Raw genomic sequence first — 23,272 nt, forward strand, 5'->3', positions numbered from 1 at the left:
ATATCTCATGTATAATTGATTCGACATATTTTTCAGTAATAAAGCAAACATATTGCATAATGCTCTCAGTAAATTCTTAGAAACACTACAGGACATACAGTATAGTGCTTACAACAGCTTACATTTTAAGCTATTTCTAACCTTGCTCCTGATGCAAGCTGCCTTTATACATAATGTATAATTATTCACCCCCTTGAACATTTCCATGTTTTGTAATGATACAATCTGGGACTGGGCGGCACGGTGGTGTAGTGGTTAGCGCTGTCCTCTGGGTGCTCCGGTTTCCCCCACAGTCCAAAGACATGCAGGTTAGGTTAACTGGTGACTCTAAATTGACCGTAGGTGTGAATGTGTGTGTGAATGGTTGTCTGTGTCTATGTGTCAGCCCTGTGATGACCTGGCGACTTGTCCAGGGTGTACCCCGCCTTTCACCCGTAGTCAGCTGGGATGGGCTCCAGCTTGCCTGCGACCCTGTAGAACAGGATAAAGCAGCTAGAGATAATGAGATGAGACAATCTGGGACTGAAATGGATGTAATTAGGATTACAGGTCATGTTTTGACACAAAATAATTAAATAATATTGGCTGGTGTTGAGTGGTATATCAGATATATTCCATTCAACTAGCATGAAATTGAATGAGTCGAAGATGAGTTAAATATCATGCTAGCTGAGTGGAATATATCTGATATACCATGAAAAAAAGCCAGTCATTATTATTATCTCATTATCTCTAGCCACTTTATCCTGTTCTACAGGGTCGCAGGCAAGCTGGAGCCTATCCCAGCTGACTACGGGCGAAAGGCGGGGTACACCCTGGACAAGTCGCCAGGTCATCACAGGGCTGACACATAGACACAGACAACCATTCACATTCACACCTACGGTCAATTTAGAGTCACCAGTTAACCTAACCTGCATGTCTTTGGACTGTGGAGGAAACCGGAGCACCCGGAGGAAACCGACGCGGACACGGGGAGAACATGCAAACTCCACACAGAAAGGCCCTCGCCGGCCACGGGGCTCGAACCCGGCCCTCGCCGGCCACGGGGCTCGAACCCGGACCTTCTTGCTGTGAGGCGACAGCGCTAACCACTACACCACCGTGCCACCTATTATTATTATTATTATTATTATAATACATACACAATCTCTTTTCCAGTTTTTCGATGTCCGTTGGTATGTTTTTCTCTTGTAAATATGCGTGTAGAATATCTAATGGAGTTTTGGTAGCCTTTCAGGTGTTCAGTGCGTCTTTCCTGGGCATTCTTTGTTCGTCCCGGCGAACAAAAAAATGCTTTCTGCGCATGCGCAGCAGAAAACTTTCTCATTGGATATCTGCATCAACTCTGACATGTGACGTATTGTCTTGACAACCATGCAATATCGTAAACCATATTCAACGCTCATTATCCATTGGGGAGAGTGATGTAATACACGTAGGATAAGCGATATGCTAACAATATTGCATGCTATCGAACCAAATGAATGAAACCCGCTAGAAGGGAGTAGAATACGTGGGTTTTTTTCCATCGAAAAAGTGTCTTGCGTGTATAATAATTTCTTATATTGAAGTACAAAAGGAGAATCAGTATCTCACCTCATCTCATTATCTGTAGCCGCTTTATCCTGTTCTACAGGGTCGCAGGCAAGCTGGAGCCTATCCCAGCTGACTACGGGCGAAAGGCGGGGTACACCCTGGACAAGTCACCAGGTCATCACAGGGCTGACACATAGACACACACAACCATTCACACTCACATTCACACCTATGGTCAATTTAGAGCCACCAGTTAACCTAACCTGCATGCCTTTGGACTGTGGGGGAAACCAGAGCACCCAGAGGAAACCCATGCAGACATGGGGAGAACATGCAAAAAAGAAAGGCCCTCGCCGGCCACGGGGCTCGAACCCGGACCTTCTTGCTGTGAGGCGACAGCGCTAACCACTACACCACCGTGCCGCTCTTGAGAATCAATATAATTTGCAAAATCATTTAAAAACCAAAAATGATGACCAAGATGTGATTGCGTAAGTATTCACCCCCACTACTGGGATACCCCTAATTTAGTCCTGGTGCAAACAGTTCTCATCAAACGTCATGTCATCAGTTGAATGGAGTCCACCTGTGTACAAGTAAAAAATAAAATATGTTGAGAAAAACTATATTGACTCATTATTAGGAGGCACTGTATTTTCTATAGATTCATATAATGTCAATGAAATAAGTTTCAATTCTAAGTTTTAACACTGCAAAATGTTGAAAAGGGGGTGAATACTTATACACGGCACTGTAAAATGTTTTGTTCAGTGCCGCATAGGATTCAAAACTTCATGCTCAAAGATTTCTGAGCTATGATATCCTGGAATATCTGTGTTGCTTCCTTTTGCTCCTTGTCTTTATGTCGTGGTATCTGCGAGTAACAGAAAAACAAATGACTTTCCAAAAGATATGACAAAATATTTAACACTTATAAAAAAGATTTTACTTGTTATGAGGATCCCACCTGATTGCATACAGCCACTCCATAGCGCACAAATGTGGCAAAATGCTCACAGTTCTGAGATAACAGGTTGTAGTCAAACACTTCACCCAGTAACGCATTCAATCTAATCCTCATATCTGTGACAGAGGACACTGGATAGTGATGACAGTCGTTGCTGATTTTGATATGTGCTCCTTTGGGCACGGGCACATGAGTGATGTGCTCACGCCGGATCTTAGTTTGTCCCAGAAGAATGTTTCCACACAAGGGGAACACTTTCTGTAATATGTGCACACGAAACCTCCTCTGCAGTTCATTTTCATCTGAAATTATACATCAGACAATCTAGACCTTGTTTTATATTTAACAGTTATTCCACGAAATCGAGTTGTACATGAGCTGATGGCTGATGAAGTGCGTAGCGCTGAGTTGGCTATAAGCCATGTACAATGAAATTGAGTGGAATAACTGTTTTATTCTATCCACTTTCACTGGATTTTGAGAAACAGCATTTTTATTTTTTGCAAATTCATTAAATAAAAACTTTATACAAAATGTACGACAAAATAATTTCTGCTTAGAATGTAAACAAACCGGTAAAATTTGTGAAAAATGCTATAATAATAATTCTTGAAAAACAAAAAAAGATAATATCAAATACTTTTATTCCATATTTTGTTGCTTTTTCATATTTTTGGGGGTCTGCTGCTTCTTCTTTAGGGATTTTTGGCAGTTGGCAAACCAACTTAAAGGTGCAATACCACCACTGACTGGGCTGGAGTATGGAACAGGCGATATTTGTGTGCGTGTGTGTGTGTGTGTGTGGGGGGGGGGGGGGACCAACTATACTCTTTTAGCTCTTTCTGTTTCTTTTAAATACTTGATAATTTTTTGGGGTTTTGTTTTCGAGTAGAGTTTTTATTTCATCCTTGGTTGATTCAGCAACACACTCTGCCATTTTGTGTTTCTCTACTCATGGTATATGAGCTGATAGCCTAGTAGTAGAGTAGCCAGTGAATGTGGATAGAATAAAAAGCATTATTCACTTCCCTTCAGGACATGGAAGTGTGCATCATCTACACTATGTTTTGTAACACTTACAGAACAAGAAATAAGTACTACACTACCGTTCAAAAGTTTGGGGTCACCCAGACAATTTTGTGTTTTCCATGAAAAGTCACACTTTTATTTCCCACCATAAGTTGTAAAATGAATAGAAAATATAGTCAAGACATTTTTCTGGCCATTTTGAGCATTTAATCGACCCCACAAATGTGATGCTCCAGAAACTCAATCTGCTCAAAGGAAGGTCAGTTTTATAGCTTCTCTAAAGAGCTCAACTGTTTTCAGCTGTGCTAACATGATTGTACAAGGGTTTTCTAATCATCCATTAGCCTTCTGAGGCAATGAGCAAACACATTGTACCATTAGAACACTGGAGTGAGAGTTGCTGGAAATGGGCCTCTATACACCTATGGAGATATTGCACCAAAAACCAGACATTTGCAGCTAGAATAGTCATTTAGCACATTAGCAATGTATAGAGTGGATTTCTGATTAGTTTAAAGTGATCTTCATTGAAAAGAACAGTGCTTTTCTTTCAAAAATAAGGACATTTCAAAGTGACCCCAAACTTTTGAACGGTAGTGTGTATATATATCGATTTAAACAATAATAATAAAAAAACCGTGGAAATACTCTTGCTCAATTTAAGGCATTCTTTCATTCATCCTCAGCAACCACTTTAACTCAGTTAGGGTTGTGGTGGATCTGGAGCCTAACACAGGGACACTGGACATGAGGCGGACCCACACATGTATTTATCCCTGGGGAATTTGGCATAGCCAGTCCAACTACTGCCATGATTTTGGGCTGTCGGAGGAAACTGGAGGACACCACACAGACAACAGCCTGAGCACAGGATTGAACTTTAGACCCTGGAGCTGTGAGGGGACAACACTACTCAATGCACCACTCTATTATCCTTGAAGAAGTATTTATGAATTTGGTTATTTTAGGAAAACTTCACACTGAAACACAGGACAGTTGAATATTGGAAAAAGGCTAGGTGGTGTTTTTCCAATTTTAACTACCTGGTTTCAGTGAGCCTGTGCTTGCTGTGATTTCTTCAAATGCCTGTTCTTTACTAACAGGAGTGCCATTTAGGTTTTTGACCAAGGACCCTGTGCCACCTTGCCTCCTCAAATTAGAACAATATTATTAAAAGCAATTTCCTTTCTTTAACCTCTATTATCAGTCTATTGTCATGTGGGGTGGTTTGGCTACACAGAACCTAAATAGTTCTGGCAAATAAACACTTGAAAATTCAAATATTTTTAGTGTTTTGAAATATTTTGAAAAGGAGGTTATTGAACCACTATAAGACCATGGCTGAGCAGATATTTCTTAGATGGGGGAAATACAAAGATAGACAATGGGTAACAAACAAGTAACAAAGGAACGACCTGAATCATTATCAAGTGTTTATATGTACGGTATGTTCAGTGTATACTGTGTATGTGATTTCAGTGGCATAGTCTAGTCTGATATAGAGTGCAGTGATGTAGTTCAATCTGAGGTAGAGTACAGTTATGTAGTCCAGTCTGAGGTAAAGTGCAGTGGTGGAGTCCAGTCTGAGGTACAGTACAGTGGTTTAGTCCAGTCTGAGGTAGAGTACAATGGTGTAGTCCAATCTGAGGTTGAGTACAGTAGTGTAGTCCAATCTGAAGTTTAGTACAGTGGTTTATTCCAGTCTGAGGTAGAGTGCAATAGTGGAGTCTAGTCTGAGGTCGAGTGCAGTGGTTTAGTCCAATCTGAGGTTGAGTGCAGTGGTGGAGTCCAGTCTGAGGTCGAGTGCCATTGTATACTCCAGTCTGAGGTAGAGTACAGTGGTGTAGTCCAGTCTGAGGTAGAGTACAGTGGTTTAGTCCAGTCTGAGGTAAAGTGCAATGGTGGAGTCCAGTCTCAGGTAGAGGACAGTGATTTAGTTCAGTCTGAGGTAGAATGCAGTGGTTTAGTCCAATCTGAGGTAGAGTGCAGTGGTGGAGTCCAGTCTAACGTATAGTGCAGTGGTGGAGTCCAATCTGAGGTTGAGTGTAGTGGTTTAGTCCAATCTGAGGTCAAGTGCAGTGATGTAGTCCAATCTGAGGTAGAGTACAGTGGTTTAGTCCAGTCTGAGGTAGAGGACAGTGGTGGAGTCCAGTCCGGTCTAAGGTCGAGTGCAGTGGTGTAGTCCAATCTGAGGTCAAGTGCAGTGGTGTAGCCCAGTCTGAGGTAGAGTACAGTGGTTTTGTCCAGTCTGAGGTAGAGTGCAATGGTGGAGTCCAGTCTCAGGTAGAGTACAGTGGTGTAGAACAGTCTGAGGTCGAGTGCAGTGGTGTAGTCCAGTCTGAGGTCAAGTGCAGTGGTGTAGTCCAGTCTGAGGTAGAGAACAATGGTGGAGTCTAGTCTGAGGTAGAGTGTAGTGGCTTAGTCCACTCCATAGTAGAGTATAGTTGTATCGTCCAGTTTGTTGTAGAGTACAGTGGTGTAGGCTAGTCTGAAGTGAATTTCATGGCTCAGTCCACTAGTGGTGGTTCTAGTGGTGTAAATTGGGGTAGGGTGGTGCATGGAAAAATCTGCTGAAAGATCTAAAATTGGATACATTCATATCCCTTGATAAATTTAAGAGCATCATAAAGAATGCAGAGAATGAGACTTATTGTTTTTTGAGAGGCCATTTAGTTCAAATAGGTTGTGGAGTAGAGCCGCTGCTCCTCCACATCGAGAGGAATCAGCTGAGGTGGCTCGGGCATCTTTTTTGGATGCCTCCTGGACGCCTCCCTGGGGAGGTGTTCCAGGCATGTCCCCCCGGGAGGAGGCCCCGGGGAAGACCCAGGACACGCTGGAGGGACTATGTCTCTTGGCTGGCCTGGGAACGCCTCGGTGTTCTTCCCGAGGAGCTGGCTGAGGTATCTGGGGAAAGGGAAGTTTGGGCTTCCATGCTTAGACTGCTGCCTCCGCGACCCGGTCCCGGATAAGCAGAAGAAGACGAGGTTGTGGATTTTGTAGATTATATTGTATATGCTGTATTTTTATAAGTTTGAATGACCACTATCTTGGCCAGGTCAATCTTGTAAAATATTTTTTTTGTTTAATCTCAATGGGACTTCCTGGTAAAATAAAGGTAAAACAAAACAAACAAACAATTCCAGTCTGAGATTATGAATCTAGTGGTGTAGTCCAGAATGTAGTAGAGTACAGTGGTGTCATCTAGGCTGAAACAAGAGTGGAAGTGTTTAGTTAAGTTTAAAACAGTGAATCCAGCTGTGTCGTCTAGTCTAAAGTAAAGTCCAGTGATGGAGTTCAGTCTGAAGTAGTAAGTCTTGCTGTGTAGTCCAGTCTGAAGTAGAGATTCCAGTTGTGTAGCCTCATGTGAAGGACTGCTTGTTACCTGCAACTGCAAAATGCACCACGTGTCCATCTCTCTCATATACTCCCCAATGTGAAAAACCAATGGGATATGAGAATTCAATTAAGTCTCCAAGCTGCCCACAATCAGTAATGTGCTTTATCTGTTAGCAATAAATACACAGGAAAGGAATAGGTATAAAAAAAAATTCAAAGGGCAAACATCTCAGCCAGGTTGTGATAAATTTAGAAAATTCTATAAAGTACCAATACATTAATAGTGTAATATTAAAAAAAAGAAAAAATCCTAAAAAGATTTGTAGATAACTGATTAAAACATTAAAAGGCTGCTTAGGGCTTACCTCAGCAGAACAAGCCATTTTGCTTCTACGTTTTAAGGTGGAGTATATAAGCTTGACAGGAAAGTACGAAACGAAGCTAATGTTCAAGCTTTGACCTTTGATAGTAATAAATCAGAATTGTGACGCAAATGGATTGTAAAAAGTACCGTCAGCACTGGCTGCTGTAATACTGAATGTTGTGACTTACAAACCAACAAAGACACAGATGTATGAATTGTGCAGATAGCATTTATTTCATATAAAAGCGTATCAAAATCTTACAAAAAAACCAAAAACAAAAACAGCAACATTAATATTATTGAGACGTAAATGTCGAATGCTACATATTAAAGAACTATCGTAAGACAAAATACTGGCTTTTCCAAGGCACTCTTAAGTGTGTTGCTCACATGTGAATGTGGATATGGATGGAATATAATATTTTTTTGTAACAAAGTATGCAGGGAAAAAAAAACTGTATAACTGACCATAAATGATATTTTATGAAAACTGATCTTGCAAAAGTTCTTGAATATGCAGTACAGAAGAATATATGTTTCATTAAAATGGGGGGGTCCTTTGAATATATGCAAATATCAAGATTAGGACAGTTAAGGACATGTGGATGGCTTGTCCTGTATAATGAACCAAACTGAAAAATAATCTAAAGTAAATTCAGGCAACCAGACAAACTTTAACTGTGATTTCCAGCTTTGTTCTGATAACAGACAAGTTTGAATTTTGACCTAATCTCCAGACAAATTCAATATGGGTTTAAAAATATTAAAAATTGTTGTGACATCCTATGAATATTTGAGAAAATGTACCAAAAAGTCCATGAAAACTGAACATGCATTCTTCGATTTCTGAGCTATACTTCATAAAAACAAAAACAAGCAAACAATCAAACAAGCCTTTAAAATTTGGTGTTTCAATTTTCAATGCTATCAGTGACACAATTTTTCATATGATCTCATTTTAACATAGACTTGCAAACATACTCTGCTAGCAATGAACAAACGAACGCAATATGTGTAAAAGCAGAACACACACAAAAAAAGTGTTGGAAATGATTAGTGCAATGATTTCATATATACAAAACAACAATAACAAACACAAATAATACTGTGCTTGAGTCGAGGTCCTGCTGAACCACGGCAGTACCTGGCCCGGTGTTTACGTCCTAACCGTTCATGTCTTACTTAGTGCCCTATTTAGGCTTATTTGAAACACCCCATGTTAACCATTGTTACAGAAACCATAAAACTGGTCTCGGACATGACGTTAAGAAAACTCCAGTACCTTTTGAATAAAGTGTGTATTCGTTTCATAATGCCTTTATTCTACTGCCAGGTAGGTAGACAGGTAAAGTGACCAGAATTTCTTCAAATGGTGTTCAAAATTGTACCGAGGATTTGGTTTTGTTGAACTTCAGAGCAAATCTATATACAAATCTTGACTGGTTTAGAAATGTAGCTGATTTATAATAACTATTTTCTCCAACCATTTGCTTTCTCCTAAATCGCTGACAAGACATTTTTCAAATTTGTACATGGTATTTTCTGTCGATGGCTTGTATAGAAAGCCAGAAGTGCTTCAAGTTGGCTCATGTCTTTGGAAATGTTGGGTTGAAGAGATCTGAACAGACATACAGTAAAAAACACCTCAAGTGGAATCTCAAAGCAGTCTTAAAATGAACTGAAGGATGTTTGATTCCCTTCGACAGATTGGCAGTGATCTGCTGGCAAAGCTGCTCTCATGCCACATTATGAATAAATGGCTTGAGAGCTAGTATCTCCTGAGTACCTCCTAATACTTGATTCACATGTGGTACTTTAACTCGGTGTTATGTTAGCTTATCAGAGTCAACTTCTCTGATGATAGTTAATGCCACCATTTAGCTTTTTTGAATGGCTTTTGCTTTCAACAGGTAGACGTTTGTGTGTCAGCAGTCTTGATGTGAATTTTTCTTTTAAATGGTCCTTGCATAAGTCAAAAACTTCAACCTTGAGATTGACTCTTACAAGTCATTACGGTTAATGGTTATAATGGTTGGGGTCAATTATACAAATACAGTACAACTTTGCAGTGATGAGGCCAAGCTGGGCCTCAGAATATTGCAGAAGCGTCAACATTCTTGACAATGATGGAAGAGGTCTAATGGCTCTTCCACCTACTTCATGACATCGCTAGCCATGTATTTGGGTGGCACAGTGGTGCAGAAGGTAGCACTGCCACCTCTGTTTGGGTTTCCTCCAGGGTCTCTGGTTTCTTCCCACCTCCCAGAAACATGCATCTAGGTGGATTCGCTACAATAAATTGCCCGTAGGTGTGTGTGTGTGTGTGCATTGTGTTCTATCATCCAGAGTGCATTCCCAGTGTTCCCAGGAAAGACTCTGGACCCTGTGACCCTGATGAGAATAATTGGTTACTGAAGCTAGATGAATGAATGGAAAAGTTTAAAATTCAGAAATCACTCAATCAAACTAGAACTGTGTGGAAAGGATGTGCAAAGTCAGGAGAATGCTGACAAGGAGGATGTTAAATGTCAAAATCTAATTTACACTCCAAGCTTACTCCAAGCATGATGAAGTCAAAGAAACACTGGATGTGGTACACATACTACAATAAGCATTTGTTGATGGAATGTCAGGGGAAGTGTGTACCTCCACGAACAGAAGAGGTTCAAATTATGGATGATGGGACAAAGGACAAATCTTTAACTGAATCCTTTTCCAACCTGTATATGTCTACTGTCTCTCATCCAGTTTAAGTGTCACTACCACATTATCCTCTTGCCTCCTGGGCCCTCTCTCTCCTCAGAAATGTTCATCTCAGAGGTTGGCACAGGGGTTGAGCGAGCAGAGGGTTGGAGTAATAAAGTCGGCGTTGAGCCTGTCAGATTCAGGCTTTCTATCGACTCGGCATTGAGCAGACGCTGACCCTCGTGCTGGGGGCAGATAACGTAGCGGCCTGGATGGTGAATCTCTGCTGTTGCCACCGATTCTGTGCCCTTTAATGGCCCCAGGGAGCACATGCCACCAGCAATGTTGGGCTCCCGGCCTCCGACGGCCCCCTGCTCTCCTGATGACTCCTCCATGTTGACGTACAGGATCTCATCAGGGTCCTGTGGGTCAGGAAGCTCATCCAGGGCTTTCTCAAGCTGGCAACACAAGACCTCAAAGCTTGGCCGGTCTTTCGGACTGAGCAACCAGCAGGAGAACATCAAGGAGTATCTGTAGGAAGGACATTACAGTATAATGTAAACATGTGCACATATCCACAGCTGTATAACTCCTATTAAAATATTTGTCAAAAAAAAAAAAAAACACACTCACATGCTGTCTAGACAGTCCGGAGGCTGTTTCAGGCGGTTGCCTTGTCTCAGGTAGTCATAAATCTCACTGTTCTCTACGCCGGGGTACGGAGTCTGACCACGTGTCGCGATTTCCCACATCGTCACACCAAAGGACCACTGATAAAACATGCACACACTTTATTGGCTTTGATTATAAGAATTAAAAAAAAAAAAATCTAGATTTTTTTAAATGCCATATTATTTTTATCTAATGTATTTCAACATCTTTATGATATGTTTGAATTTTGGGATTGTGAAGTTTGTCTTTTTTAAACACGCAGTCTTTTAAATTCCACTGAATAATAATAATAATAATAATAATAATAATAATAATTTGAACAAAAACAATTAAAAAAATAATATAACATTTTATATAAAATATCACAATGTTAAGATTTATATTAAAATATTTGTAAGATATTAAAATAGTATATCAATTATTTTATATTTAACAATCTATATAAAATAATGGAATGCAACATAAGATTAAAAAGATCATTGAAATATGTAGATTTACAAATATTTCTAAATATTATAAAAATATCTTTTGACTTAACGTTTTAAAAATTAACTACACACATGGTTGCCTTACCACGTCACTCTTGGTGGTGTAAACTCTGTCTGCCAGGCTTTCAATCGCAATCCACTTGACAGGCATTTTTGAGATGCGACCCTGCCTGTAGTAATCACCGTTGTAAATCTTCTTAGAGAGCCCGAAGTCAGCAACACACACATTCATGTTCTCGTTTAACATGCAGTTACGTGCAGCCAAGTCCCTATGGATGAAGTTCTTGCTGCTCAGGTACTCCATTCCTCGAGCGATATCGGTCATGAACTTCACCAACATCTGAGATGGTAGATACTGCAAGGGAAAAAAAGATCAACAAAAGTTGAAGATAAAAATTTCTCCAGCAATGTAACTATAATGACATGAAACACTATGAAAGTACGCTGTAACCTTTACTGTCCATAGGAGGCAGTAAAGTACATTCTCTAGTCAGTTAAAAGCAATAGACTTGTCATGTTAGTCACAGTCCAGTGGCTGACCGTCACAGTGCAGTGGCTGACCACATATCTGAAACTAAGTACAACATGTCCCAGCAGTTTCTGATGAGTTCATTGTTATTGAGCACATTCAAAAAGAATGTAGAAAATAATGTCGTAATCCATTAGGGTCTGTTTTTTAACAGGCGTGGTATACAAGATATCAGTGTGTCATTGGGAATTTGGACAAAAACACTACAGTGAGATGATATCAGTGTACTGTATGTTGAATGTTGAATAGTAGCTCTTTATTGAAGAGGTAAAGAATTAAAGGAAAAGAATTCTTGGTAATGAAAAAACTGAGAAATACAACAATGTTTATATTTAAAACCTGTGATATCATGGCTTCCCTAATGGTTAGAGAAGCAGCTTTGGGACCAAAAGGTTGCCGGTTCAATTCCCTTGACCAGCAGGAATGGATGAAATGCCTTTGAGTGAGGCACCTGAGCCCCAATTGCTCCCCAGGCTGCTCTGGGTATGTTGTATAAGAGCTCTGGGTATGTTGTATATGTCTGGATAAGAGCGTCTGCTAAATGCCATGAATGTAATCACTGATTTCGAGCCATTAAATTCTATGAATTCAGTCGACGTCACATTAAACATATTGGAAATGCACGAACCTAAACATCTGACAATGCAAAAGTGAGGGAGTGAAAAATGAGTGATGGTGTGGGGGGGATGATGAAGTAAGATTCATTTATTTATTATTTATATAGAGATTTTAACAATAGAGATTTTCCTAAAGCAGCTTTATATCTGGATATCTGGATCATACAACCCCGATTCCAAAAAAGTTGGGACAAAGTACAAATTGTAAATAAAAACGTAATGCAATGATGTGGAAGTTTCAAAATTCAATATTTTATTCAGAATAGAACATAGATGACATATCAAATGTTTAAACTGAGAAAATGTATCATTTAAAGAGAAAAATTAGGTGATTTTAAATTTCATGACAACAACACATCTCAAAAAAGTTGGGACAAGGCCATGTTTACCACTGTGAGACATCCCCTTTTCTCTTTACAACAGTCTGTAAACATCTGGGGACTGAGGAGACAAGTTGCTCAAGTTTAGGGATAGGAATGTTAACCCATTCTTGTCTAATGTAGGATTCTAGTTGCTCAACTGTCTTAGGTCTTTTTTGTCGTATCTTCCGTTTTATGATGCGCCAAATATTTTCTATGGGTGAAAGATCTGGACTGCAGGCTGGCCAGTTCAGTACCCGGACCCTTCTTCTACGCAGCCATGATGCTGTAATTGATGCAGTATGTGGTTTGGCATTGTCATGTTGGAAAATGCAAGGTCTTCCCTGAAAGAGACGTCGTCTGGATGGGAGCATATGTTGCTCTAGAACCTGGATATACCTTTCAGCATTGATGGTGTTTTTCCAAATGTGTAAGCTGCCCATGCCACACACACTAATGCAACCCCATACCATCAGAGATGCAGGCTTCTGAACTGAGCGCTGATAACAACTTGGGTCGTCCTTCTCCTCTTTAGTCCGAATGACACGGCGTCCCTGATTTCCATAAAGAACTTCAAATTTTGATTCGTCTGACCACAGAACAGTTTTCCACTTTGCCACAGACCATTTTAAATGAGTCTTGGCCCAGAGAAGACGTCTGCACTTCTGGATCATGTTTAGATACGGCTTCTTCTTTGAACTATAGAGTTTTAGCTGGCAACGGCGGATGGCACGGTGAATTGTGTTCACAGATAATGTTCTCTGGAAATATTCCTGAGCCCATTTTGTGATTTCCAATACAGAAGCATGCCTGTATGTGATGCAGTGCCGTCTAAGGACCCAAAGATCACGGGCACCCAGTATGGTTTTCCGGCCTTGACCCTCACGCACAGAGATTCTTCCAGATTCTCTGAATCTTTTGATGATATTATGCACTGTAGATGATGATATGTTCAAACTCTTTGCAATTTTACACTGTCGAACTCCTTTCTGATATTGCTCCACTATTTGTCACCGCAGAATTAAGGGGATTGGTGATCTTCTTCCCATCTTTACTTCTGAGAGCCCCTGCCACTCCAAGATGCTCTTTTTATACCCAGTCATGTTAATGACCTATTGCCAATTGACCTAATGAGTTGCAATTTGGTCCTCCAGCTGTTCCTTTTTTGTACCTTTAACTTTTCCAGCCTCTTATTGCCCCTGTCCCAACTTTTTTGAGATGTGTTGCTGTCATGAAATTTCAAATGAGCCAATATTTGGCATGAAATTTCAAAATGTCTCACTTTCAACATTTGATATGTTGTCTATATTCTATTGTGAATACAATATCAGTTTTTGAGATTTGTAAATTATTGCATTCCGTTTTTATTTACAATTTTTACTTTGTCCCAACTTTTTTGGAATTGGGGTTGTATTTTAGAGCCTTAATGAGGAAGGAAGGAAACCTTTAGAAGAACCAGATTTTTGATCATTATGGCATTCACAATATGTACAAATAGTACAATACGGATGACTTTTTCTTTTTTGCTGTATAGTTCTATGTATACGTTTTGTAAAAATAGACACTCACTACAGGCGAGTCTCCAAGTCTTGAGTAAAGAAGGTAGCTGTGCAGATCACCATGTTTCATGTAGGGCAGAATCACCACAGGAGATGGAAAGCCCTCGCTCTCCACAGTCTGCAAACACACTCCTGCAACACACACACACACACACACACACACACACACACACACACACACACACACACACACACACACGTACACAGAGATTTCACTTGTATGCCTTTTTTGGTAACTGCTCACAGTACCTCCAACAGTCAGTAACCTTTGTTTATTATGTTTCCTATACAGTCAGTACATTTTCCAGCACAGGAAACTTGTCAGGAGAGAGACGTTTTGTAAAATGACAAGCTGTGTTGGTGTCTTATTAAATTAGAGAGAGAGAGAGAGAGAGAGTCTGGTTAGGGGACAACTGTTTATAGCTGCTAGGATGTAAGTGATAACTTGCTGCACAGATGTTCTGCAACATTAAATACAACTATAAAAAGATAAATAGTGATGTGTCCTTTTTTTAAAGCTAGACTGCCTTTCAGATTTTTCAAGTGTAGGTCATAAAAATAATTTTCCCCAACACCCAATTATTTTTGTTTAGTGGACCAAAATCTACTGAATTCGAATCACAGACTTCCAATCTTCTTCTTCTTCTTCTTCTTCTTCTTCTTCTTTTTAAATAGAACAATTAATGAATTTAAGGCCACATGGCCCTAAATTCTCTGTTATTTTTTCCTGCTTCACCATGACACAATACAAGATACTACATCATGCATCACGTGGTGGGCTTTCCCCGTTCGCGCCAGGAATTGTGGGATACAAATTTGAAACAGGAGAGAAAAATGAAGGATGTGAATGAAACATGGAAGACTGACTACAGTAACGGAACGTGAGAAGAAAAGACGTTATGTTGCGAAGGAAAGGAAACACAGGACCAAACTAATAAATATCGGCAGTCAGCGAGCACCTCGGTGTGATCAGCTGTTCGTTTAGCAACAGAATGATGGAACTGTCAGTGCACAGTCAAAGGTAAATCTGTAGATGGCAGTAATGCAACACTGGATGCCAGCTGCCGTAAAAACCCAAAAGATGAAGAAGACGACGACTCAGGTGAGTGTACACATGCACATGCACACACGAACTTCCTCTGTCTGCTTGACTGTGTGAAGCGAGCGATTTCATGTGTATTATTTGCTAGGGAATCCCCTCAAATTAAATAACTTCCCAGCCACAGAATAGCCTGGGTTTGTTTTTTTAGATGTTACAGAAATAAACATATCACAACGACCAAATTTCAGAGGGGACTAAATTTCACCGTTTTTATGAAATCGAAAGGCTGTCTACTTTTAATAATATGGTATTGTAGTAAAATAGGAATAAAATACCTTCTAATACGCTCTTATAGGTCAATAATCAACTTCAGGATGGTAACAGCAGCAATGCATCATTGTTTTGTTTTGATGCTTCATTATTTACAGCAGTGAATCAGTTAGATCCAGTTCGTTGGTAGAAAGATGGTACATTTGTTTGTTTTCTTACCTAGAAGCCTCATGACATTCTGATGATCAAACTCCTTCATACAGGCTGCTTCTCTCAGAAAGTCCTCCATCTCAGTGCGTGTACAAATAGCAACTGAAAAAAAAACCCAAACAAAAAAAGAATAGCTTACTTTCAAAGAAGATAGTATGAATAGCGCATGAATGAACTACCCATGAGGATTTGATTAATTTTTTTTATTTGATTCATGTGTCCCAAAGTCCCAAAAACTCACTCTTCATCGTCTTGACTGCTACTTTAAGAACTGAATCCTCTTGAGTCAGCAGGCCTTCCATAACCGAGCCAAACTCACCTGCACACAAACACAAACACACACATTATTTCACATGTCAGGAGTATAATTAAAACTGCTGGATATGAAGCCATGCTCACCCTCTCCGAGTGTTTTTCCCAGCGTTAGTTTGTGTCTGTCCACCATTACGTCTTGCAGCTTCTGTTTGAGTTCGTCACTGATGCCCAGCGAGTTCACTGCAGAGAGAAACACACACTGATGACTGGCTTTGTACAGACTTGAACTCGCTTTTTTTTTTTTTAAATCCCAGAAAATAGACAACAGTTGGTTAGTTCGCAGATTTCAGATTGACTAACTTCCAACAGGCGACGTGCACATACATGCTACATTGTACCAAATGTGGGTTTTTCTCAACAACTGGCACTCATTATGATAAATTCTAGCTAAACGCTAAAATTTCCAATGCACCAATTAACTGAAGGTTTCGTGCCTAGTGTGTGCCAAGAATATCAGTGCTCAGGCACTACGCCTTGAAACAATTCTGATTTTACTGGCAGAGATGATAAACAATCATATCAGATTTATTCATAGTCATTACTGTATCAAAAAACAACCCGGGTCAGTTGTAGTGAATCCTGGAGAGGACTTGAAGCGTTATACAGTTGGTAGAAGATGAGAAATCCCTCTGCTGCTTATCTCAAACATAATACGACTACACGAACCTGGAAAAGTCTGGTCTTTCTTTAAACATTCCCACAAGAGAGAAAAGTGGAAGGGAGTTAACTGCCAGGGAATTTTGCCAGAATGTGATTGTCTCACACACACACATACGCTCCCACTCACTAGAAGCAAGAAAAATAAAACATGTGCTCTATCTTACACAAAAGCCTGAGTTCATTTTTCCCTGTCTATTTCCTCTGATAAAGCATTACGTCACACTTCACTGAAACCTTCAGCTTCACACAAAAACAAGTGATGGCAGAGAGTCGGAGTCAGTCCACTAGCTTTGGCCAATTGAATTAGTTATGAAGGTCAAATGTGCTGAAAAATAAGGAGTGGGGAATTTGGAAGAAAATAAAGCACAATGACTGCTTAAGGAAAACAATTAATGACAGGGTGGTGTGTTGCCTTGCAGCAGTTACCACTGCAGCATGGAATAAAATGTTTTATTCCTGATTTTATTCCTTACTTATTGACCCACATGTCTTCCTTTCACTTGACCCAGGTGTTCTGCCTCTTATACCACAGTAGAGAAGAACACAGAATGACACGCCAGACTGTTTATTCATTCATAGTTACTTCGAATGGTATGGAACATCCACAAGACAAGTTCATTCCTGGTTTTAATCCCTCACCACTCTCCTTTTCCCTTTCTTGAGGTTAATAATAGAAAAAAAATGCAGATTTTTTTGCTACCATGAAATGAAACCCTGATAGTCCTGAAGACTTTGATAACAGGATCAATCAAAGGTTTTGACACACCTAATTCATTGCTTTTTTTAATTACTATTAATTAAAAGTCACTTCAGGTCTTAGGGTGGCATGGTGGTGTAGCGTACAGCACTGTCGCCTCATAGAAAGAAGGTTCTGGGTTTGAGCCCACCCACCCACTTTCTGTGTGGAGTTTGCATGTTCTCCCCATGTTTGTGTGGGTTTCCCTCACAGTCCAAAGACATGCAGGTTAGGATAATTGGTGGCTCTAAATTGACCATAGGTGGGACTGTGAGTGTGAATGGTCGTATGTGTCAGCCCTGTGATGACCTGGTGACTTGTCCAGGGTGTACCCCACATCTCACCCATAGTCAGCTGGGATAGGCTCCAGCTTGCCTGCGACCCTGCACAGGATGAGCGGTTACGGATAATGGATGGATCTTATACCATTGATAGAAAACATTGAAAAAAACAATGCCATTTACCTGAACTTCCACCTTATACTGGAAATAAAATATTCTTGAAAATCAATAATTATTGAAGTTTGGCCAAGGCTCATTGATTCACATGGGTCATGAAGGCTAGCCCATCTGGTCCAATCCCACAGAAGAGCTACTGTAGCACAAACTGCTAAAACGTTAATGCTGGCTAAAACAGAAAGGTGTCAGCATTAACTTTGTCAGTAGTTTGTGCTACGGTAGCTCTTCTGTGGGATTAGACCATATGGGCTAGCCTTCATGCCCCATGTGAATCAATGAACCTTCAACACCCATGATCCTGTTGCCGGTTCACCGGTTGTTCTTCCTTGGACCACTTTTGGTCAGTACTAACCACTGTATACCAGGAACACCCCACAAGATGTGTCATTTTGGAGATGTTCAGACCCGGTCATCTAGCCATCACAATTTGGCCCTTGTCAAAGTTGCTCAAATCCTTACGTTTGCCCATTTTTCCTGCTTCCAACACATCAACTTCAAGAACTGACTGTTCTCTTGCTGCCTAATATATCCCACCCCTTGACTGGTGCCATTGTAATGAGATAATCAGTGTTATTCACTTCACCTGTCAGTGGTTTTAATATTATGGCTGATCGGTGTATTTCTTCAATACAAGCACTGTCACATGGCCTTGAAATACAGTGATGCTACCTTCAAGCGCTAACAGAATTATTGTAAACATACAATAAGCACTTGAAGTGTTAGCACTCGAAGGCAGCATCATAAACGAAAAGTTCCACATGAATGACCCTTCATGCCATGATTGTAACTGGGAGCTTTGCAGTTCTGTATCCTGATCATCATGGTGGAGGAAAATGGGGTTTAATGCTGGGATAGTTTAGATCTCATTTTACATTTAGTCTCTGATGAGGTCATAGCCACAGTTACATACTAAATGCTGGTTGAACTGTCTACATTTTTACATTATTTTCTCAGCGTTGTTCGGTGGATAGTGACATAAATCAGGTTACCTAGCTAATGTTGAATGAAAGAGCATTCAGTGAGCATGTGAAGGCAGCATGAGCTTATCCAGATCAGCTAGATAAAGTTATTTAGGGTCAAAATTCCCCATTCGGTATACTACTACTACTGAAAGGAAAAAAAACAAAAACCAAAAAACTAATGACATGTTTTAATAGATGAGAAATAACAAAATATTATTTTAGCATAAGAGTAAATATCAAAGTAATTGTTGATTTATTCATTATTTATGAATCTAAAATGACTCAAAAGTTCAAACAGTAGAAGAAGATTCCTCAAGCAGCTTTATGCATGGACTAGTACAGTTATTTGGCATGAAAAGAACCCATGGCCCATAATTCATCTTGTTCTATCTTCCTAAAAGGTTGTCCTGGAGCACATCTGGTGTGTATGTGTATGTGGTGATCACTAGTGTTTTCCTGCAGCTGTGAGCGCACCATAAACCCCATGGCGTGCACGGAAGTATGTGCTCAGTCCTTGAACATGTTCCCACATGCTGAGAGCAAGTGCATGTTTGTTCTGGTGTGAACACACACTTGTACACATGAGCAGGTGGCTAAACTGGTGAATAACTCGACAGAATATAGTCCAATACCTTTCTCTCGTCATTGTTTTCTGAGTTTCTTCTCGAACTGTAATGGTGCCAGCATTCGGACTTTTTCTCTCAGCCACTTTGTCACAAAGGCAAGTTGAGACTCAGCAGCGAGAGTAAAAAGAAAAGAAAAGAAAAGAAGCACTGTCTGAAGTAGAGCATGCATTGACACTGAAATGTGATGCCAACTCGTGTGTGTGTGTGTGTGTGTGTGTGTGTGTGTGTCCATTCTTGAGAGGATACAAGTGTGTATTCATGCTAAGTATACATTTCCACACTGAGGAAAAGATTTATATTTAATAAGTGTTTTTCCTAAAACTGAAGCCATTTTAACAGAAAAAGTTTGTAATGTTTACAAGCAATGATTTCTCTTTCTGCTAGCTGACCCCACCCTTCAGTTCAAGCTACATATAATATGCATTCGAATTAACCTGGAAGTGAAAAGTCAGAACTTGGAATTACATTATTTTTGACTTCCATGGATGCCTGCATGTTTGTTTTGTTCGCAACAGGCTGTCCACCTGATAAGGGATGTGATGAGGGATGGATGTTTACCTCCTCAAATCTCAAACTGTATTGTAAATGCTATAAGGTTAGCAAATATGTCTGCATGTTGACACATCTAAAAAAAAAACCAAAAAAACTTCTTGTACACCGAGGAACAATAACTCATTTAAAAGTAACTTTGTTTACTATACGTATGTGTTGTAAGCAGCCATGCTGATGATGAATAGAGGACATGTTCTTTGATTTTTCCTAGTTGGAGTTCAGAAATTCCGAGATACGTTTTAGTTGAATGGAGCCATATTTCACAAGTTGCCTTGAAAGATGAAGGACTGATCAGCTTTGTTTCAATTGGGGGCAGAGTTCATTTCTGAGCCAGAAAAATATCAACAGAAACCTAAACTAGTCAAGTCAAGTTTATTTGTATAGCGCTTTTAACAACAGACATTGTCGCAAAGCAACTTTACAGAAAATTAAAAACTAATTTTATCCCTAATTTTTCCCCAATGAGCAAGCCTGTGGCGACGGTGGCAAGGAAAAACTCCTTCAGATAACATGAGGAAGCAACCTTGAAAGGAACCAGGCTCAAAAGGGAACCCATCCTCATTTGGGTAACAACAGATATCCATCCATCCATCATCTGTAGCCACTTATCCTGTTCTACAGGGTCACAGACAAGCTGTCAGCCACTGGACTCAAACCCAGAACCTTCTTGCTGTGAGGTGACCATGCTAACCACTACACCACTGTTCTTACAACCTTGGTACTTTAAATCATTTTCCAATTTTCCAATATCCTCATCATCTTAATATAGAGAACATTTTAGAAATTTCAGTAAAGTTTAATTTACCTATGCTGGTATTTATTTCGGGTTTTTTTTTTTCAAACAGCAAAACAATTAACCAGTTATTTGGATTTTATACATCATACTTACCTGTTTAATGGCTAGTTAAACTGTCTTTTAATACCTAAAACATACTGTACTGTGTACTGTAAAAAAAAAAAGCCTTTCCAGACTTTAACTACTACTACTACTACTACTACTAATCTCATCTCATTATCTCTAGCCACTTTATTCTGTTCTACAGGGTCGCAGGCAAGCTGGAGCCTATCCCAGCTGACTACAGGCGAAAGGCGGGGTACACCCTGGACAAGTCGCCAGGTCATCACAGGGCTTACTACTACTACTAATATGTATTTGTTATACTTTCTAATTGTAATAGAATCAGATCTAATAGAATGAACTTTGCTATTTAATGCAATTAGATAAAAGTATTTTTGAACTTAGTATAAACCCAAAATCACTGCAGTACCAACCTCTGAGCATCTTTCAAGCTTGAGGCTATTGACAATTTTCGGAAAAAAAAAAGCATTCCAGGATTCCATGTTCACATTTTCCAAAATTACTGCAAGGCAGAAACCATACACCTTAAGTATGGGGGTCAAGACTCTAACAGTGCTGCAGAGAACACTGATGAGTTTCATGGGTTCAGTTTCCGTCATGTTCGGACATGCTGAGAGATTGTAATCTCGCTCGTGGGTTCAAGCAAAGCACTGACAGTCGGGAGAACTGTGGAGTACACTCGACATACTACATCAGCAGATGCTGATATCATGGAGAAGTCAAAGTCAGAGGTCTTATTCTCTACTTTCACATACCCATAATGCTTTGCGCCTTGAGGGGTAACCAGGCACTATAGTTGTTTACTAAGTCAGATAACCTCAGTCATTTCTTTGAATTCACATGGGGGGAAAAACGACTTTTCCTGATTTAAAGTTTTATAGAATACCTAAAGAAGCTAAGTGTTGAAAAGCGTGGGTTAGACAGAATTTGCCGTCAAAACTTTACACCAACAGACAACACGTGACTGTGTTCCACACACTTCAGTGGTGCAGTAAAGTCTGATGATCCAAGTCATGAAGCCGACAACCCTTCTGTCTTTGTGTTTAGTCATAAAAAGTGCGAAAACTGAAAAACTAGGACAAGTCAAAGAACTGAAAAGGACAACATTATGAAGGATCAACTCCCAAAACAAACCGCAAACGATGCAGTGTCAGTAAGCTTACATGTACTTCCTCTTTTAGTGTTTCTGTAGGGAGATTGAATTTGATCCTGTAGTTCTAACAGCTTCCTCTAACAGACCAAAGATTGTCGCAATCTGGGAGCATATGAGCTCAAAGCAGAGTGAAGGAAATCAAAATCAACTTAAAGTGCATATCACGGGTAAATTCAGGAGCAAGATCAATGTAATTCTCCTATTTTATATTAAACTTTGGTCAAATATCTGTCACATTTTGCATTTTGTGCAATTTTTTTTTACCTTGTGCAATACCAGAAAAATTCAGTTGAAATCAAACCATTTGAGGCGAACTGGTCCGCCTCTGAAAAAACCTGGCATTTGGATTTCCCAGCAAACACTGATTTTCATGATGTCACGTGCTGGACGCCTCCTTCTGAATCCTACGTCAGCGCTGGTTTGTTTATGAGAAAACGACCTGGTGGTTTTCTGCAAATTTCTTCAATGTTATTGCGTAATTATTAAAATGGTTAATAGATGTATCGTAGGAGGGTGTAGCAACACTAATCATGATGGGATTAGTACTCATCGTTTCCCAAAAGACCGGACAATGAGAGAGAAATGGGAGCGCTTGGTCTACACAGGCTGTGCACTGAAACTGCACAAGCTCGCGCAGCCTGCTGGCGCTTCCGCAGGTAACGTCACGAATCTGGCTCCAGACTCCCTTGGGACTTTTCCAGACGCGTTTTGTTATTTTATTTTTTTCTGCTGTAGACAGATGGCCTTGTGCAAAATTACCCTTCTGGATGAGTGTATAAAAGGAGATACTTTCATATAAAAAAAACTAAATTGGTCCAGAATACGCCCTTTAAAAAATAAATATGACAGTTCTGCTGTGTTTACAGTACCTACTTGACTGAGTGAATTCCTTGCTTGTGTTCTCATGCACGAAGCGTTTTGTATTTTCTTACGGCTTTCCCGTCATAACCAGCACCCAGCAAAAACGATTTCATTGTGGATTCTTCTGATCAGTGTCGCTCTTTCTCAGCTCTTCTGCCAATCTTTTAACTTGTGCAGGTCAGTAATTGTTGGAACACCAATGCTGACAGATGAAGAAGGCTGCTGACTCACTGTCACCCAAAGTACAAAGTGTTCGATACGATATTTACAAGTGCTTTTTTCCCGATTGATTTCTCGAAGTCCACAGAAAAGCCTTTGCAGATTTCTTTAAGCTTTGGTTTAATTAGTTTTGACACTTTGAATGTTTCAGGGAGATTTAAATTCGAAAGATTACTGTCAGTGTGCGACGCCGTGTTGTTTTAGT

At 40.0% G+C, this 23,272-nt stretch overlaps 2 protein-coding genes across 2 annotated transcripts in view; both read right to left on the minus strand.

Moving 5' to 3' along the window:
* Positions 1 to 2,323: 2,323 nt before the first annotated feature.
* Positions 2,324 to 7,254, minus strand: LOC132871982 (phospholipase A and acyltransferase 2-like). Its single transcript, XM_060906634.1, has 4 exons — positions 7,237 to 7,254; positions 6,918 to 7,038; positions 2,507 to 2,808; positions 2,324 to 2,413 (listed from the first exon to the last, which is right to left on the minus strand). Exons 1-4 carry the CDS (start codon positions 7,252 to 7,254, stop codon positions 2,324 to 2,326), a joined length of 531 nt encoding a protein of 176 aa, XP_060762617.1.
* Positions 7,255 to 7,444: 190 nt separating this feature from the next.
* LOC132871543 (tyrosine-protein kinase receptor UFO) overlaps positions 7,445 to 23,272 on the minus strand; it is a 70,722-nt gene continuing 54,894 nt past the window's right edge. Inside the window, exons 13-19 of the mRNA XM_060905788.1 lie at positions 16,066 to 16,161; positions 15,908 to 15,985; positions 15,676 to 15,768; positions 14,155 to 14,276; positions 11,166 to 11,435; positions 10,554 to 10,690; positions 7,445 to 10,451 (exon numbers count right to left, since the gene is read on the minus strand). Coding sequence (XP_060761771.1) covers positions 9,995 to 10,451; positions 10,554 to 10,690; positions 11,166 to 11,435; positions 14,155 to 14,276; positions 15,676 to 15,768; positions 15,908 to 15,985; positions 16,066 to 16,161 — 1,253 coding nt within the window. The 3' untranslated portion in view covers positions 7,445 to 9,994. The remainder of the gene's footprint in view (positions 10,452 to 10,553; positions 10,691 to 11,165; positions 11,436 to 14,154; positions 14,277 to 15,675; positions 15,769 to 15,907; positions 15,986 to 16,065; positions 16,162 to 23,272) is intronic.

This window comes from Neoarius graeffei, chromosome 23 (assembly GCF_027579695.1).
Source record: "Neoarius graeffei isolate fNeoGra1 chromosome 23, fNeoGra1.pri, whole genome shotgun sequence".
NCBI lineage: Eukaryota > Metazoa > Chordata > Actinopteri > Siluriformes > Ariidae > Neoarius > Neoarius graeffei.